Source organism: Acipenser ruthenus, chromosome 11 (genome assembly GCF_902713425.1).
Source record: "Acipenser ruthenus chromosome 11, fAciRut3.2 maternal haplotype, whole genome shotgun sequence".
Taxonomy (NCBI): domain Eukaryota; kingdom Metazoa; phylum Chordata; class Actinopteri; order Acipenseriformes; family Acipenseridae; genus Acipenser; species Acipenser ruthenus.
Genome location: NC_081199.1, coordinates 28179707 through 28199193, shown reverse-complemented (window position 1 = coordinate 28199193; position 19487 = coordinate 28179707). Strand labels below are relative to the sequence as shown.

The 19487-nt window shown below is 39.2% G+C and overlaps 1 protein-coding gene across 1 annotated transcript; it reads left to right on the top strand.

Moving 5' to 3' along the window:
• Positions 1 to 6206: 6206 nt before the first annotated feature.
• On the top strand, positions 6207 to 17125 carry LOC117426099 (carboxypeptidase O). The gene is made up of 9 exons (XM_034043392.3): positions 6207 to 6332; positions 8514 to 8574; positions 9015 to 9116; positions 9765 to 9869; positions 11736 to 11846; positions 12366 to 12462; positions 13036 to 13238; positions 13502 to 13586; positions 16178 to 17125. The coding sequence occupies exons 1-9, from the start codon at positions 6256 to 6258 to the stop codon at positions 16441 to 16443; spliced, it is 1107 nt and encodes a 368-aa protein (XP_033899283.3). The 5' UTR covers positions 6207 to 6255; the 3' UTR covers positions 16444 to 17125.
• Positions 17126 to 19487: the final 2362 nt, after the last annotated feature.

Below are 19487 nucleotides of genomic sequence, written 5' to 3'. Positions count from 1 at the left end.
ATATCTTGTGCATTTCATATTAAACTTTGCCTTGTAGTCTGCAAAGCTTCAATTAATAACCCTGTGCTCTGTTTTTGCACATAAAAAATACCAACTTTTCTTTCTAATAAATGTTCTAGTTCTGAATCAACACAGTGCAGTCCTTGATAGTATTATTATTATTATTATTTATTTCTTAGCAGACGCCCTTATCCAGGGCGACTTACAATCGTAAGCAAATACATTTCAAGTGTTACAATACAAGTAATACAATAAGAGCAAGAAATACAATAACTTTTGTTCAAGCAAAGTACAAGTGTGACAAACCACAATTCAATAATACAGCAGATAATAGTGATAGTTACATCAGGATATGATTAAATAGTGATAGTTACATCAGGATGTGATTAAATACAAAGTACTACAGGTTAAACACTTGGCAGATTACAGTATTCTGAAGTACAGGATTAAATGCAGTAAACTAGGGGGCAGATAAGAGCAAAATAAAGCACATTTACATGAAGGGTGATAGTGTCCCAGGATACAAACAGAGGAGTTCTACAGGTGCTCTTTGAAGAGGTGAGTCTTGAGGAGGCGCCGGAATGTGGTCAGGGACTGGGCAGTCCTGACATCTGTAGGAAGGTCATTCCACCACTGCGGAGCAAGGGTGGAGAAGGAGCGGGCTCTGGAGGCAGGGGAGCGTAGCGGAGGTAGAGCTAGTCTTCTAGTGCAGGCGGAGCGGAGAGGTCGAGTGGGGGTGTAGGGAGAGATGAGGGTCTGGAGGTAGCTGGGTGCAGTCTGGTCAAGGCATCTGTAGGCTAGTACAAGAGTCTTGAACTGGATGCAAGCGGTGATCGGGAGCCAGTGGAGCGAGTGGAGTAGTGGAGTAGCGTGGGCGAAGCGAGGCAGAGAGAACACCAGGCGGGCAGCAGAGTTCTGGATGAGCTGGAGCGGACGGGTGGCGGATGCAGGGAGGCCAGCCAGGAGGGAGTTGCAGTAGTCTAGGCGGGAGAGTACCAGGGCCTGGACCAGGAGCTGGGTAGCATAGTTGGTGAGGAAGGGTCGGATTCTTCGGATGTTGCTCAGGAAGAATCGGCAAGTGCGTGCCACAGTGGAGATGTGCTGGGAATAAGAGAGGCAGGGGTCCAGGGTGACTCCAAGGTTCTTAGCTGAGGAAGAGGGAGAGAGTGTGGTAGATTCCAGAGGAACAGAGATAGAGAGATCAGAGGAGGGGGAGGAGGGGGGAAAGAAAAGGAGGTCAGATTTAGAGAGGTTGAGTTTGAGGTGATGCAAGTGCATCCAGGAGGAAATAGCAGACAGACAGGTAGAGATACGGGAGGAGATGGTGGAGTCAGAGGTGGGGAAGGAGAGGAAAATCTGAGCATCATCAGCATAGAAAGGGTATGAGAAACCATAGGATGCGATGAGGGGGCCCAGGGAGCGGGTGTAGAGAGAGAACAGGAGAGGACCCAAGACTGACCCTTGGGGGACTCCAGTTAAGAGAGGGTGAGGTGTGGAGGTTGCTCCACGCCAGTTTACCTGGTAAGTGCAGTTGGAGAGGTAGGAGGAGAACCAGGCCAGAGCAGTGCCAGAGATCCCCAGGTCAGCAAGAGATGATAGTAGAATAGAGTGATCAACAGTGTCAAAGGCAGCAGAGAGGTCGAGGAGAATTAGGACAGAGGAGAGAGAGGCAGCTCGGGCACACTTAAGTGAGTTGGTGACAGACAGGAGGGCGGTTTCAGTGGAGTGAGCAGAGCGGAAGCCAGATTGGAGAGGGTCAAGAAGAGAGTGGTTGGACAGGAAAGCAGAGAGCTGGCGGTGTACAGTCCGCTCAAGGGTTTTGGAGAGGAAGGGTAGGAGGGAGACAGGACGGTAGCTCTGGAGGGAGGTGGGGTCGAGGGTAGGTTTTTTGAGGAGGGGAGTGATAGAGGCTTTTTTGAAGGCAGAGGGAAAGATACCAGAAACTAGAGAGGTGTTGAGGAGGGAGGAGATGAAGGGGAGTAGAGCAGGAGCAGCAGCTTGAAAGAGGTGAGTGGGGAGGGGGTCTAAGGCACACGTGGTGGGTTTGTGACCCTGGGGCAGGGAGGAGAGGTCAGAGTCTGAGAGGGGCAAGAAGGTGGAGAAGGAGGGTGAGTTAGTAGGGATTGCAGTGGGTGTAGGAGTTGGAGCGGGAGGGGGTGCGGGGGAGGGAGAGGTGTTAAAGAGTTTGCGGATATCTGAGATTTTAGAAGAGAAGAAGGAGGCAAAGTCATCAGGGGAGATGGAGGAGGGAGGAGGAGGGAGGGGAGGGTTTAGGAGGGAGGAGAAGGTAGAGAATAGTTTACGTGGGTTGTTAGTGGAGGCTTGGATTACAGATTGGAAATAAGCACATTTAGAAGAGGAGAGAGTAGAGGAGAAGGAGGAGAGGAGAGTGCGGTAAAGGTCTAGGGCAGCAGGGAGTTTGGTTCTCTTCCATTTCTTTTCAGCAGATCGCAGTGTGATTCTTGCCGAGCGGAGTGCAGAGGAGAGCCAGGGATGGGGAGGGGAGGGGCGAGCAGGATGGGAGGTGAGGGGACAGAGGGAGTCGAGGGAGGAGGTGAGTGAGGAGAAGAGGGTGGAGGTAGCAGAGTCTACGGAGAGTTGTGAAAAGGAGTCGATAGGAGGGAGGTGAGAGAGAGCAGTGGAGGCAAGGACAAAGGGGGAGAGAGAGCGGAGGTTACGGCGAGAGGTGACAGTGGGGGTAGGAGGAGCAGGGAGAGGGGGGAGAGACAGAGAAAAAGAGATGAAATAGTGATCAGAGAGGTCCAGGGGGGTGACAGAGAGGGTGGAGGGGCAGCAGGCCCTGGAGAAGGTGAGGTCCAGTTGACGGCCAGCTTTGTGGGTAGGAGGGGACGGAGAGAGACAGAAGTCGAAGGAGTGCAGGAGAGGGAGGAATCCAGCAGAGTGGCTGGGGTTGGAGAGATGGATGTTGAAGTCACCCAACAGGACAGTCGGGGTAGACAGAGAGGGGAGGGAGGAGAGTAGATAGTTGAGTTCATCCAGAAAGTGAGTGAGAGGCCCAGGGGGGCGGTACAGAACAATGAGCAGGAGTTGACAGGGAAAGGTTAGTTGGAATGCATGAAATTCAAAGGTATTGACAGAGAGTGAGATGAGATCGGAGGGGACAGAAAAGAGTAAGGAGGGAGAGAGGAGAAGACCCGTCCCACCTCCCCGTCCAGTGAGACGCGGGGTATGGGACAGGACGTAGAGAGAGGACAGGGCAGCAGGAGTAACAGTGTTATCAGGGGACAACCAGGTTTCAGTGAGAGCAAGGAAATCGAGCGAGAGGTGGGAGGCAAAGGCAGATATTAAATCAGCTTTGTTAGCAGAAGAGTGACAGTTCCAGAGTGCACCAGAGAGTGTGCGGGAGGGGGGGGAGAGGCAGAGAAATTAGGTTAGAGGGGTTGGAGGAGCAGCAGCGGAGGGAGGGCAGAGGACGAGGACGAGAGGACAGAACAGGGATGTGAGAGACAGTCATAGCAGGGCAAGCAGGACAAAAGGCACAGTAGGAGCAGTAGGGTGCAGGGTACAGACCTGACTAGTAGATAGCTTCTTCTAGAGACCCCGTTAGGTTTGGATCTATTGGAATAGCGTCTCAGCGCAGACCTCCCCTTGCTGGACTCCCACAGCTAGACTCCCGGCTCTTTTGTTGAGGCGCTTCAGTTGGCTGGCGCATAAATAGGCTACTTAATATATAAAGAACAACTTCGTGGAAACCAATCAGATAGCAAATCAACTTCTATTCAATTAAACCACTCACCTGGTACTAATCACACACCAACTCAGCTAATTCAAACACCACCTTACAAAGTTACCAAATGTAGTTAATTAAAAATTACTTGAAGCAGGAACTTGCCTATCTGCCTCAGTCCCTGGTTCCTGTAGACTGACCACTATTATATGCCCACCCTTAAATGGGTTCCACCTCACTTTGCAAGGGGACTGGCACAACTGCTAACTGCTCTATTGACAATACTTTTACACACTTCAAAGGGGATCACACCACTACAGGAGGCTGTGTGGAGACCAATCCAAATGCAAACAACTCTCTTCAAGTTAATAAACCACCCTCCCTGATAATTACAAATTGCAAATCACCTTATTATTCAAATAACCACACTACCTGGTTTAAAATCACATACACACACTCCTCCCTAAATTAAAACATCAACTAATAATGATACTTAAATTGTTAATTAAATTAGTAGGAGCAGGACCAATTACCTATCTTGCCTCAGACACTGGTTACCTGTAGACTCCCACAGCTAGACTCCCGGCTCTTTTGTTGAGGCGCTTCTGTTGGCTGGCGCTTCTGGCTGGCGCAGAAATAGGCTGCTTAATATATAAAGAACAACTGCGTGGAAACCAATCAGATAGCAAATCAACTTCTATTCAATTAAACCACTCACCTGGTACTAATCACACACCACCTTACAAAGTTACCAAATGTAGTTAATTAAAAATTACTTGAAGCAGGAACTTGCCTATCTGCCTCAGTACCACAGCATAGTATGCTTTAATGTTCTGTGATCGAATTTAGTCGCTGTATTTCGTTTTATTAAGTCTGCAACCCAGTGTTTGATGGCACAGCATTACCAGAAACGCATGTATGGTGTCTGCTCTTGAATTTGACATTGGCAAAGGACTGAATCTTTATAATGAGACTCTTATCAGCATCCATGTCTTGATTGTGCTGGTTTTAGGTTGTCTTCTTTGTCAACAATATGACAGGAGCGTGGCCCTTGGAAGCAGAAAACTTGAACTTGAGTGCATGGTCTGATTAAGTTGTTATTAACAGACAGCAACTCTATAGCTGTCCCTATCCTCCTTGGTGTTATTCATTTGCTACTCAGTTTTGGCATTAATTGCATATTTTCATATACTGTACCAGACACTTTCTGAGCTCATACATGTCCAATTTGTATTAGTAAGTACTTCGCTGGTCACCCTTTTCAAAAAGGACACTACAAGGTTTTCTATTGAGGGATGTCTAAGTTTATAAAATGTCATTAGCAAACTAAGTGCTCTGATTGGTTGTTAGCAATCATATGACCATGCAGGAATTTTTGGAATTGTACATGGGTCAGAACTTCTTTTTTGCCTCCTCACATTCCTAAAACTTCATCAAGCCATTTTGTAGTCTCTACAGCCAAAATATAGAGACTATTTTGCACTGACCGGTGGATACATTCAATAATAAATAACTTATACTTATTTTTAAAAAAAGCATTTAAAAAAAAAATAAAATTAACATAAAGTCAGTTTATAATTGTTATAACACACACAACATGGGTGCAGCAGTTATACAATGACTGCACGTCATGGGTGGTTGACGGCACTTGGCTCCACCTCGTGATTACAATGCACCCAGTGCATGTAGTAATTGTATAACTGCTGCACATCCTGTAGTGGTATTACTTCCAGGCTTGCTCTAGAACGTTTAAAGTTTTTGCTGTGGGGCTGTCACAAGGATGGCTGGTGGATGATGTCACTGACCCAGAAGGAACACAGACAGGGGTACTGGGGTTGAAACGGAGGCGCTGCGGTGCTCAGTGTTTTATTAAATAAACAAAATAAAGATTTAAACAAAACAAAATACTTTACACGAAACAAAAAGAAAAGGACACGTTGGCCAAACAAACAAAACAGAACACGGAACAATCAATGATTAAAACACAAATATTATACGTAGCAATCCTGTCTATCTCGATTTATTCAGACTCACTTCTTTGACACTCTCTCCTAATGAGCCAGGAGTGTGTCTTTTATTCTGTGGCTGGAGCCTTCATTACCTATTAAACGATTACCTTATTAAGGCTCCAGCCACATTCCCACGAGCTTTATTAAGGATAGGGAATCAACCCCATCCACACCAACTACACATTATGAGACCGGCTTTTCACCGGTCTCCAATGATAGGACTCACTATTTTATTGTTAGGTAATTGTTCCCCCAAACCCCCCCACAAAGAATCCTGGATAATAAAGCATGGCTGAATCATGCTCACGATAAACATGTTCTAAACCAGCCACATTGCAGATACTGTATATGTAAAGGGCTGCTTTTCATCTTTTATGTTAAACATTAACAGACTTCAGCTGGTTAAGATGCTCTGTTGATATTGATATCAAAGTACAGAGGTAGCCAGTGAGCTATTACCTCTTGAACCCTTATCAGATTACAGATTCTATAAATACCTACATGTCTGCTTCTATTTAACTGTTGCTGCTTCAATTCAACTACGTTTAACATTAAACAATGGAATTGGGTATACAGACCACCTGCATTCTGATCTTATTTCCTTATCTGCACAGCAGTAAAGTGAGTTATGAAGGGTGAGTACTTTACACAAATCTACATTTAAATAATCAAATCGATATTTGCGGTGGATAACCTTTTCAATTATAGAAATGGAACCAAACTCCGATCCTGATCCTGGAACTTAATAAGGGTTAGGAACGTTCTCATGATCCTCAAAACATGCAGGTGTCAAGTGTGGTGATTGGTCGATTGATTGTTCTGGCCGATACAGGAATGCTACATGCTGGTGCATCATAACATGAAGCGGCCGTTGAGTGTGAGCCTTTTGACTAGCATTTATATATAGCAGTACACGCTTCTGTGCATGTTATTAATTGACACATACTGTATTTACTTTTAGCTAACCTTTTTTTCAACACTGTTTGTTAAGTTTATGGGATCTCTTGATAAGTCCATATTGGTATTCTTAAACAGGCACTGGTACCCATGTATTCTGTGGCATTGCTCTGATAAGACTTTTATACAGCTGTCATTAAATCCCTCCCAATGACTCATGTGCATGAAGCTGTACAAAATGTACAAATAAGTATACAGAATAACTACAGTAAGTAAATGTGCTGAGGGTGTAACATTTTAATAAAATTCTACAGATTCAAATTGAAAATGTGAAGCAGTCTGAGTATCATAAAAAGGAGTCTGAAAAGATGTAGGTAATTCACGTCCCTTTTTGTTATATATGTTATGGTAAAAGTCAGAATCTGGTCAATCTTAAATTTTACCGGTAGCATAAGGTGGTAAGTGTCTGAAATTATGAAGAAATAGATTGCTTTTTGGACATTTACCAGTTAATCTTATGATTTACCAAAGCTCATTGGTAAATGCAGGTATATCGTTAAATAATATATTTTCCTACATATAAACAATTCATGAAATAATAATTAATGTCGAAGAATATATGTATTTCTGCTTTCAAATGTTCCATTAACAAAAACCATTAATGTCAAACAATATAATAATTTCAACATGGTACTGAACAATATAGTGACACACTTATGTAGAACAACCAACATTCTGGTAGATTTGCATATAAACAATTCACAATGGTGTTGAAGGATATTGTATTCAAAATAACATAAGTTTGATGAAAAATAACATTCTGTTAAATGCAATTTAAATCATTTAGGACCTTCATTTTTTCAACAGAAATCACACTTTGGTTATGACACAAAACACCACAAAGACAGGCATGAATAGATATATTTACTTACTTATTGCAGAACTGGAGTTACACAGGATTCCTAAAGCCTTACAATGCGCAGAAGTGAGATATTTGATCATTAGCCAAAGCCACTTGGATATTCTTGAGATTTACCAGTAAATGCCTGAAGCAAAGCGTTATCATGTTTATTTCTTTCTGATGTTTACCATTTTGCTTGGTAAATGGATTGTTATTGCTGTGTTACCTGTTTAGCAATGTCGGCAATAATCCTTACACTATCAGTGCACTAGAGCAGACATTTTGAAAAGAGCTTTGAAACAGACTTTTAAGTGTAAAAAGCTGTCCGGATGTTAACAATGAAAAGAAAAAGTACAGGTACATTATTTAAACAGTTGTAGCAGCATGTGGGGACGTGTAACGCTATATTTTTCAGAACCCCTCTACTTACTCTTTAAGAGTGTGGCTGCAATGGTATTGTATTTATTGTATCCTAGCTTGGCTTGCAGAGGCCAGATTCACCCAAATCCATTACTGATGGTAACGATGGTAACAACTAAGTAATGCCCTTCCAATCCTAGAAACCCCGCTCCCCCAATGCCATTTCTGTCCAATCAAAGTACAGTTACTCTTTTGGCATTGTAGAAAGCATGTTGATTTCTGAACCTGGTGTCCGGTGTTCAATCCTCAGTCCTTACTTCCAAACTGTATGGGTCACTCCAGTTCAAGTGGACCAAATGAGTTAAACCCATCTCTTGCATGCACAAGACACTTGCTCTGGCACCATTTTCTCAATCACATGCATCATCAACCACAAACAGAGGAAACACCTCCCAAGAATGTGGTCTACTTGACTGTAATGTATCGTATTAGGGCACCTACAGTACATATGGTACCTTTTCAGCAGTTTGGAGTCTTTAGCTGGAACTTTATTGTAACCCCATATTATGTAGATGTGGATATTGTAAATTCAATATTATTGAAATATACATTTCTCTCGTGCAATTTTCTATAATAAAGCAGTTTCAACTCTTATCAGCATTTACCAGGAGCAGGCCTTACAGGACTATAGCTACACCAGATATCACCCTATGGAGCAGGTGAGTGATAATGGGGTGTCTACTTATGACCAGTTTCTGCACTTGTGTACTTACAGAACTATAAGCTTTGGGCATGTATTAAGTCCCCAATTAATAAAAAAAAAAAAACTTGTTAGTGTTACAAAATGAGAGGAAATGAAGTGCTTAAGAGACATTGAATTATATTACTGAGTTGATTGTTTTTAGTTTTGTAAAATTAGCATGTAATTCTTAGTTTTTAGGGACATTGTAAACTTCCAAAGGTAACAAGACCATATACTTGACAGTGGAGTAGTATTATGATTTTTTTTTTAAATTGGCCAGCTTTATATTAAATGCCCTAATGCAATGTAATTTATACAATATCAGACAAATCAGCATACCCTATATAAAGACAACGGTTTTGTGGTTTTATCCTAAAGAAAGAACAGCATGTACAGTATTGTGTTATTGTTTTGCAGATTTATGAGTGGATGGATAAGGTAAAAAATCAGTACCAGGATGTAGTGTCTCAGCATTTTCTGGGGACAACTTACGAGAAGCGACCTATTTACTTCTTCAAGGTACCAAGCTTAAAAAAACTAAATACAGAACAAACTGAAAAAAAAGCATGGCCTATTTTTCTCTTGGTTCCCAAATTACTTTATGTCAGGAGTTACACATTATTTTATTAGCTCATTAAATTAGAGGTTTAAATTATATCTTGAAGCATGAGAGATGCTTTAATTACCAACTTTAAAGTGAGGAATACTGTCCCACAGAAAACTGTATAAGTGGCTTTCGAATAAAGCTTATTTTCTCAAAGTTAAGTGTCAGAATTCCTCAGTGAAATGCCATTATCTTCTGCAGCAGCTAAAGAGGTTAAACTTAATACTGGTTTTCAGAACTCAAAACGAATCAGAAAAACTTCAAAAGGCAAAGGTATGAACACTGTGTGCAGTTCATTAAATATGATTAAAAGTTGCATTGGCAATCACTATTTTGATACCATTGCCTTTTCCTGAGACTCATTTGTGGCCAAATTATAGCTAAAGGTTAGAAACGTTTTCAATATTTTGGTCTAACATACCAGACAGCATGACCTACGCAAAATTACATTTACCAATCACATTTACCAATGCTGTTTAAAAGTAAAACCTACAAACCTATATATGCAATGAATCCATTTAGAAATAGCAAACATATTACTGTATTGCAAATCTTGATTACAGATTGGTGAAAAATCTGACAAGCCCAAGAAGATGATCTGGATGGATTGTGGGATCCACGCCAGGGAATGGATTTCTCCTGCCTTTTGCCAGTGGTTTGTGAAAGAGGTTGGTACTGTAATTGACATTAGGCATACGATTAAACTCAGATCACAATCATTACCCTACAGAAACCCAGAGAGCTATTTGCAAACCACAGCATTACCAGCACAATTGAGAGGGTAGTACACACTGGTACTGATATGCTGTTTGTCCTCGTTCCAATCAAACAATGTAAAAATGTGACCTTTGAACTCTGGCAGCCCCATCCACAGGGCCGGATTAACGCAGGGGTTTTAGGAGCTGCAGCCCAGAGCCTCAGATTTTGAGGGGCCCCAAAAAATATATATAATTTATAATACAATATCTAAAAAATGACGTGTGACTGTATGGATCGGAACAACAGGTCTGTTTTACCAAGCCGTATTGCGTTGGAGAAGCAGGGACTGCCAAGTCATGTGCCACTTTTATCAGGTGTGCTGCGGCAGATCAGAACCTGTAAATGTCTGGCAAAGCAGCACCTAGGAAGTATGAGAGCGACACTGAAAAGCAGAAACACAACAAGTACAGTCGCGAGGAAGATATGTTAAAAAAAACACCAATGCTGACACGCTATTTTAATACAATACCAACAAATGTACAAAGGTACCAGTACTTCGGAAAATACATTGGAGAGAAATCAACAGGAGGAAACGACCTAGGTTTATATGGATTACAGTGGGGCAATCTCCATGGAAAAATAAAATAAGTCTCACCTTTTTCTCACTCTATTTTGGTAGTGGTTTCGGGTTGTGTGTGTTTCCATGTAGTTTTCTTTTAGACTGAGCAATTCTTGTTCCAAATGCAAATAAACTAATTCATATTAAAATACAAGAGGCTGTGTTTGTGCCTGAGTCTCAGTTTGGCCTTGCGCGATTTACTGATATCGTACAGCTTTCTTAAACTGGGTTTCCATGAAGTTTTTAGGTTGTCTTAAACACAGCCTGCCTCATCTGGTCCCTGTGTGTGCAGCTCTGCTGATTCTACTGACACAATAATAATAAAAAAACAACATTACATGAGAAAGCGCTGTGTACTATCCTTGTATTATTTGCTAAACATTTTTTGACTGCATATATATTTACTACAAACCTATTATACACTTACATATTCGTAAGAGATAAGGACAACACATTTCCAGATAACTTGCTTTACAGACAAAAGAGTCTGCAGTTTGCACTTCCCATTTTGTATTTGAAACTGCCAGTAACTAACGCTGTGGCCAATGCTCATTTTCAAAACTGGAGCTAATTCAAATCAGGTAAAATATGGATCAGCTAAGACTGAATAATTTGACATTAATGTTAATTGAGTGAGGTGGTAGTAAAACAGTAAAGGGAAGCAAATGAATATGCAAAGAGGAGCCCTGTTAAACTTAATTTGGCCCTGCCCATCCACTCTGCATGGATATAGACAGAGAGTAGGTGGCGTTGGCATTTGAAAGGTCACATGATTTAAAAGGAATGAGTAACATTGTTCAGCCTGGACTTCGGAATCTTAAGACAAACTCAATGCAAGTTCAAAGCCAGTTAAAGGCAGATTTTGAGAAAAATCAAGCATCCGACCCCAGAACCATTCAGAATGATTGCAAAGAACATACAATTGTAAAAAGAAATTACAATTATGTTCATAGCTGCCATTCTACCAAAATATGTTGTATTTAAAGCATTATCAAAATACTCATCACTTACATTTGATGTCTTCTATAAATAATGCCATACAGTATGTATCCCTATATTAAAGGTTTGTATACATCTTATGTATCAATTTAGTAACCAGGTCTAGCAAGTGAAAATTGGCTCTATTTTGACGCATAATAATAATAATAATAATAATAATAATAATAATAATAATAATAATAATAATAATAATAATAAATTCCATCCTTCAAAACAGATACTACAAAACTACAAAACAGATGAAAAGATAAAACGTTTTCTCCAAAATATGGATTTTTACGTTGTTCCTGTGCTCAACATTGATGGATACATTTACACATGGACAACTGTAAGTAGACAGTTTTTTTTTTGTTAAATATTTCAAGTGCTAAATAGATTTACCAATACTAAATAATGCATGTACAATTGTACGCGATTCATAAAACTGTGGACTCCATTCAATTTTGGGTGGCTCTTGGTAGCCTGGAAGACGAGATCGTGGGCCAAAACTGTTTAAATCACTCCCCTATTCAGTCCAAACTGGCATTCAGCCCCACATTCAGTGCAGTATCTATGTGATTGTTGCCTTGCCTTCTGAATAACTCATATAATTACATTTTGTCTGTAAACTGTCTCCAAGGTTAGAGATGTTTTTTAAACATGAGAACAAACAGCAGTGAAAAGCTCTATGAACACCAAACATTATTTAATTAATTAAACCAGCCTTGCATGCTTTTTATGTTTAACAATTATATAAATAAATAGTTAACTAAAGTGTTATTAGTTCAAAAATAACAACAGATAATTCATTCATAATACATCTGAATTTAAGACTTTACTTTTTTTTTTTTTGCCTTGTTCTAATCAGGATCGGCTTTGGAGAAAGTCAAGGTCCCCTTCACCCTTTTCTAATTGTACAAGTGTTGGTACAGACCTCAACAGGAATTTTGATTCAGCATGGTGTTGTAAGTTTTCTTCCTGTCGGGGCATCTCTCAACCAGCCCAAACGGCAAAGTAGGTTAAATTTACCTGGTTTGAATGCTATGGTATTAGTAGCGGCCACTGACTGAAGACTGAAGCTTTCCTGTGCACAGAAGCCAAAATAATTAAAAAAAAGAAAACATGTAGTGAACCAGTCTAGGTTTGAATCAAGCTTTCACTAAATCAACACCACACCTTTGCTCATACAAAATCTGATCAAATCTTTGATACGCCAATATAATAATAATCTTTATATAGCGCCTTTCATAGTGGACCACCATCACAAAATGCTTTACAAGATACGAGACTAGGGTGTATGAACTATGCATCAGCTGCAGAGTCACTTACAACAACATCTCACCCAAAAGACGGAGCACAAGGAGGTTAAGTGATTTGCTCAGGGTCACACAATGAGTCAGTGGCTGAGCTGGGATTTGAACTGGGGACCTTTTCGTTACAAGCCTGTTGCTATAACCACTGGATCACACAGACTCCTATATGATGAGCACAAGTGGATAATCATGTCTCTCAAGTCTCTTTGTTTTTATTTTAATAAGGTATTGGTGGTTCTAGAAACTGTAGTTCACAGACATTCTGTGGATCAGCACCAGGATCTGAAAGTGAGTCTAAAGCAGTGATGGAATTGGTGAACAACAAAAAGAATGATATCCTTTGTTTCCTCACCATTCACTCATATGGGCAGCTGATTATGACACCCTTTGGTGAACCAGGCAAGACAGCCAGCAACCATGACGAATTGGTAAGGAACATATCTTGTACGTCTGGTACTAATGTAAAAGGAATCACCTCATTAGCAAATTGCTTTTAGCCAGCGTTGAATGCATCTATTGTACATGGTGCTGGGTTTGAATTGAATTACATAAAAGTTAGGCGTTATCCAAAAACGATAGTTTGTTATAGTTTCACAGTGTTTTATTTAAGGCATGCCCTTTGTATCGGCCTGCCAAGCTGTATTGTATACAGCAGACAATGCTCAAGGGAATTCTTGTGTATATTTACTAGATGGAAGTTGGACAACTTGCCTCCAGAGCTGTGGAGCAGAAGCATGGCATTTCATATACAGTGGGGCCACCCTCTGTGGTATTGTGTAAGTGATTTCCAGGTATTCTCAGTAATATTGATTTTGTTTGTTATTCAGTAAGCAAGAGCAGGTTGAAATGGCCTGTAAATGTTCACTTCAGCTGAGACCTGCTTGAGTACGAAAAGACTTATAAATAGTGCTAGAGAGGGGGAATAATACAGTAGAAGAGACAGGTTGTGTATTGTGTATTATGATGTATTTCTACTAGATCCTGAAAATTGATTTACAGTGCTAAAGACACCCTGTCATTTGTTATTTTGTAAAACATATACGGTTTTATTTAATTTAGTTAAGAAGAATTGCACATATTTTTAAACATCAGAACTTTCATCCACCTATCAGGAAGATTAATCCATATCACTACAGTAGATGACCGCGAAACATTCAGACAGCAGGTCTAGCTTTTAAAAAAAACGAAACGGTAGGAAAGTAAACATGGAAAAGGTAAATAGGTCTGTAATTTAAAGTGTTAAAAAAAGATTTGAAATGTTTAAAATAACAATAAAGACACTGTTTACCAGTTTCAAATCACAATCAAGCCCTGATTTAATGCCATGCATTACCTTGGTAGCTGATCTTATCTGTACGCAGGGGTGAAATTCTGCCAGTACTCACCAGTACTCAGTACCGGGACTTATTTTGATGCCGGTACTGGGTACCGGGACTTATTTAATCTGCTTTTCATCCAACGCGGATGCCTTCCATCCACTCACACAGTCCACTAGCAAATACACTTTCATTCAGCACAGTTCATACTGTTTTCATTTCTGTTAGCTGCTATTGGCCACCATTAATGTCAGTATAATCACTGCATGTTGATTCGCCAGGCTTTCATTCTGATTAGATTTCATTTTGGCATGAGTCACAAATCTCCGCCCATTTCGCTTTGTGTCAGTGTGTCAGGAGTGCAAAGTAATTTTGGAGTAATTTTGATTATTATGAAGTAATAATTATCTTCTTTAGCGCGGTGGAGAAACTATCTGAAATATTCGAAACGAACATTGCTGCACGTGAATTTGAAGGCAAAAAACCACATCAGTGTTCTCCATAAATTGCATAGTTGATAAATATTAGAAATAATTATCATAAAGTGTTTTATTTTGCACCGATTTACATTGCCAGAGTTTGCATTCAAGTTTCTAAAATGGCAAGTGATGTGTGGGACAGTAGGGATTAACATAAAAAAACAGGATCAACAAAGTGTTGTTTCAGGTTTTATGGTCAGAATCAGGATACAGATGGAGGTGTGCTTCACGCTTTTCAAACATGGGCCCAACTTGTAAGGTACATGTTAAGTATAGTGACCAATGTTTTGTTTTGTTGTGATCCTAGTATTTTCTGTTATGAGGACTGTAATATACAAAAACCAAAATGGTGAGGTGTTTTTTCTTTGTACAATGCCCCCTTTTCTAAAACATTTTGAAGAGTTTTCACTTGCGTCTAAAAAAAGGGCAGAAGTAAACCACAGTAATGATACTACTTTATGAAAATGTGTCTTTTGCAACTTTGTTTATTGTGCAGAAACTAATACCAGGGCTATTTTTTTTGTAAGTCTACTTTTATACTTTTTCTGCCTGGAAAATCTTTTTATGGAATAGATTATGGTAATTAATCTACGCAGAAACACAACAGAGAAACACACAGAATATATTATTGTAAGTAAAGTAATAAATAAAAAAGACATAAAAGAAACAGGCATGTATGTTGTAATCCAAGGCTATTACTGTAGCATGGCCAGGGCCTGTTGTAGGTGAGTACCCAGGGTCTGGAAAGTATGGGGATGATTGCTGAGAATACTGTGAAGATTAAAATGGAGTCAAGTACATCATTAGTAGTAGTAGGGCCTGTTACATTAAAACAAACAAACAAAAAAATCAGGGGTATTTTAAGCCCCTATTGTGCATTGTTTGACTTAGACCTTTTTATATCATTTTTTCATTGCAGTTTTTTTTTTATATACCATTTTTTATAACATCATCCATTTTTTTGTATATCGTGAAAAAAAACTCCCTTTCTACAGCAGTTACCACATAGTGTAATATTTCTTAAAGCTTGTCATTTAAGGATTAACTTCAGTGTTATATTACAGTACATGACTGAGTGATACAACGGATACAGAGGATACAAAGCTTTCAGTATTTTCAGCTTCCTTGTTTATGGTGAATTGGTTATAATTGATCAGTTATTTTTTAAGGCTTATTATGTATTCATAAATGTATCTTGTACCGATATATATATATACATTTTAAAAGTATTTATTCACTGGCACTCAAATGGTCTCCATTTTTAAAATGTTTACACCCGGCTGTGCATATGAGTACCTGCACTTGTTTGTTGAGAATTTCACCTCTGTCTGTATGGTACCTCTTTCCTTTCCATCTACTAATGCCCTCTAACTAGGATCCTTTTGCTTAAGTAGAGAGAGAGGTCTAGTAGGCAATAGAGATAGAGACGCAACACTGCAGCAGAGAGCCTTATATCAGGATACATTTTCTGAAAGTATATAGTGCTGTACATGTTTTAAAGAATATCCTGTAGTTTCACAAATCATATTCTACATGTACATGTTGTAAAGACTGTTATACTCTTATTTATAGATAATTATACTGGATCTTCTCATGACTGGGCTCGGGATATTGGAATTGAATTTTCCTATACGTTTGAGCTGAGAGACAATGGCACCTATGGATTTGAACTGCCTGAGGATCAGATCCAGCCCACGTGTGAGGAGGCCATGGCTGGTGTGACCACAATCGTAGAATACGTCCACAACAAGCACTTTGGCAGTGCAGCTGCAGCCACCGTAGCTCTGTGGTCAACAGTACTGGCATCGTATTTGTCCCTGTTAGTGTTAGTGCAATAGTCATGTGCTCAACAATCAACAGGCCATTATGGTAATAATAGCCAGCATAATTCTCTGTCTTATAAAGATTAGAAACATGAAAGTGCTTTACAATGATGTAAAATTCAATTAGTTTGTATCTTCCTGGATTTGCTTTTCTTGGTCAAGATATGTGAAAAGTACACCTGACTGAAGCAGAAAGAGACCTGTTTTATTGAACTGCAGTTCAATGTAATCCTTTTCAAGCTTGGTTTCTAGAGATTGCTGACAGTGAGGTAATCTGCTCCAGAGGATCCACATTCCAGAACTGTTTTTAACATCTAGTCCTTTCTCAAAACCGCACATGACATAGTTTTAAAGTCAGCGGTAAATTATCTAGATTAATTACCTCCCTGGTCACATGCACCACTTTGTCTTCTTTGCTAAACCATTTAGACAAAGAGGAGAGTTTTTGATTTGAAAATATACCTGAAAACTGTCTTCATTATTTTCAGCTGTTTTAAAAAAAAAAAGATTTTCACTACCATTAAATTATCTATTATAATCTCTTCTTTTATTGATGGAATATACACATTTAATGACGTTACTATTACTATTATTGTAATATGTGGAAAGTATAATATATTGGCGAAAGCCCTTTAGGTCACTCCTACAGTATACTGATTATAAAGATGTTGTTATTTTAACATGACCAGATTTTTTATAGAATTTCGTTGATAAACAGATAGTCTTACATAAAGCTATACTGTGCAGTAGTTCACATTTTTAATGCATATTGTGCTTTTTAGGCATAAAAGCTCTATACACTTTACACTCCAAGTCCTTTAATTTAGATAGTAAAGTATGGCTCTACCCTCATAAACTACCTACTGTGGTGCAGTTTTTCTTTTTGTCACAGAAGTCTAAATAAATCTTAATTTCTTTAAATGTTTCTTCCATTTAAGAACCATAACCCCAGGCTGTGATCATGAGCCCCTGTTTTAACCTCTGCCATTGTTTGCTGTGCATTATACTTTTATTTTTAATTTTTTATATGAAACCAGACTTTGTTTCCCAAAAGTAGTTTTAGCATCTTTGATCCAAATAGGTATTATTATTATTATTTATTTCTTAGCAGACGCCCTTATCCAGGGCAACTTACAATTGTTACAAGATATCACATTATTTTTACATACAATTACCCATTTATACAGTTGGGTTTTTACTGGAGCAATCTAGGTAAAGTACCTTGCTCAAGGATACAGCAGCAGTATCCCGCACCTGGGACTGAACCCACGACCCTCCGGTCAAGAGTCCAGAGCCCTAACCACTACTCCACACTGCTGCCCTATGTATGTTCTTCCTATTCTGCTTGGAACAGCTGAAGGTTACACAACTTCAAACAACACTAACACAAGTCCATATTGTCCATTCTCCATCTTTCCATTACCATTGATAACACTTCAAGCAAATAACGAGTACATTTTCACTAAACAACCTATGACGTGGTAAAATGTCAGACAGAACCAATATCCAGAAACCCATGGAAAAGAAGTTGGATAGTAAGTGGGTCAAGTTTACTGTGAAAAATAGTAAAACTCCAGTTACAAAAAAATAAAAATAAAAATAAAAAATAAAAAATATTGCAAACTTTTCACAGGAGTAAAAATTCTAGTGTATTTGGGCACAACGTTGTGATGTTAAAATAATGGCAACTGGTTTATCTGTTTACTTCCACTAGATGGCAGCATAGCTCCATCTGTTCCCATATTGTCACATAACCCTCAACTCTCAACCCAAGGATTCCAATCTGGTTGTGATGTCTTGAATTTGTTTGTGTTGGACGAGATAGCGGCAGAGGGGACACTGGTTTGACATGTTGATGGATTTTAAAATTCACGAATCAAGGAACATGGAAATATACTAAAGTTACCTAAGTAGTTTTCAGCATAATTTTGCAAGGTGGACTAACAGGAGCATAGAACTGTTCTATTGGAGTCTTTTAATTTTAATTTTGCGTGTCTTGTAATCTGTTTTTTTTTTGTTTTCACCTACCTTTTTACACATGGAACTTTAATCTTCATGATAAAGTTAGATTATTTTTTTACTGTTTTACTGTTAACACTGCCAACTCTATTCAGTTGTTTCATATTCAGTTATTTATTATGTATTGATGAGCTAAATCACCTCAATGATCTTTTTTCGAGTCATTTTTTTAAATCAACAAAATTAATATCTTTGTTAATAATCTTAGAATCTATAGCAGGCCCACCGAGAGGACGGGGAAATCTCCCCGGGGCCCAACGCCCCTAAGGGGGGCCCTGATGAAGGTGGAACTTTTTTTTAATTTATTTATATAAAATATTTTAAAACAACTAGCCCTGCACAAGACCCTTTGCATTCCCACCACCACATTAAAAAGAAAAACTCCCGTACTGCACACCGAGCCGATGTGCTTCTGTTGTGTAATGGTTGTGTATCCAGGCGATGTCAAACACTTCCTTTCACACGATGATTTGAACTTTCACATTTCATATTTTACTACACCAAAAAGGTGAAAAAACGGCATAGCAATTTTATGTATTTTTTTAAAGACTTTTAAAAACTTTAAAGAACCCTAAAGTTGCACAATATATACCACAGTATGCATTATTCTATTATTAAGATCTATAATTTGCTCAAAACAATGTGGTGCAGCAGTTTGTTAGAAAAATTGTATTGTGTAAAATAAATAAAGTACTTTCTTCAGCTGGTGGTAAACACAATTAGAGAATGATCCCTTATATTGCTTAAAATACAAATATATTTACCAATACAGGCTATTAGTTAAGAGCAGAGATGAATGGTTTATTTTTGGCACAGGATAAATAAAATAGTGTATAGCAACACCATTAAAATGTAGTTTATGCTAAAAACGTATGTTATTTGATGTTAAGTAAGCTTCCGATTAATGACTATTACACGTGGAGTTTGTACAAAAAAAATATTTATTCACTTACCTAAAAAAAAAGTTTGAAGACAGCGCAGGGGTGGTAGCGGTGAGCTGAGCTTCAAATCATAATTGGCCATTCCAAATTGGGAGAAAA

Excerpts from the sequence above, each read along its gene's own strand:
- LOC117426099 (XM_034043392.3), top strand. The coding sequence starts at position 6,256 with ATGGAATTGGGTATACAGACCACCTGCATTCTGATCTTATTTCCTTAT. Across the intron at positions 9,870-11,735 it reads GCCAGTGGTTTGTGAAAGAG|ATACTACAAAACTACAAAAC; the intron begins GTTGGTACTGTA and ends CCTTCAAAACAG. Across the intron at positions 12,463-13,035 it reads TTTTGATTCAGCATGGTGTT|GTATTGGTGGTTCTAGAAAC; the intron begins GTAAGTTTTCTT and ends TATTTTAATAAG.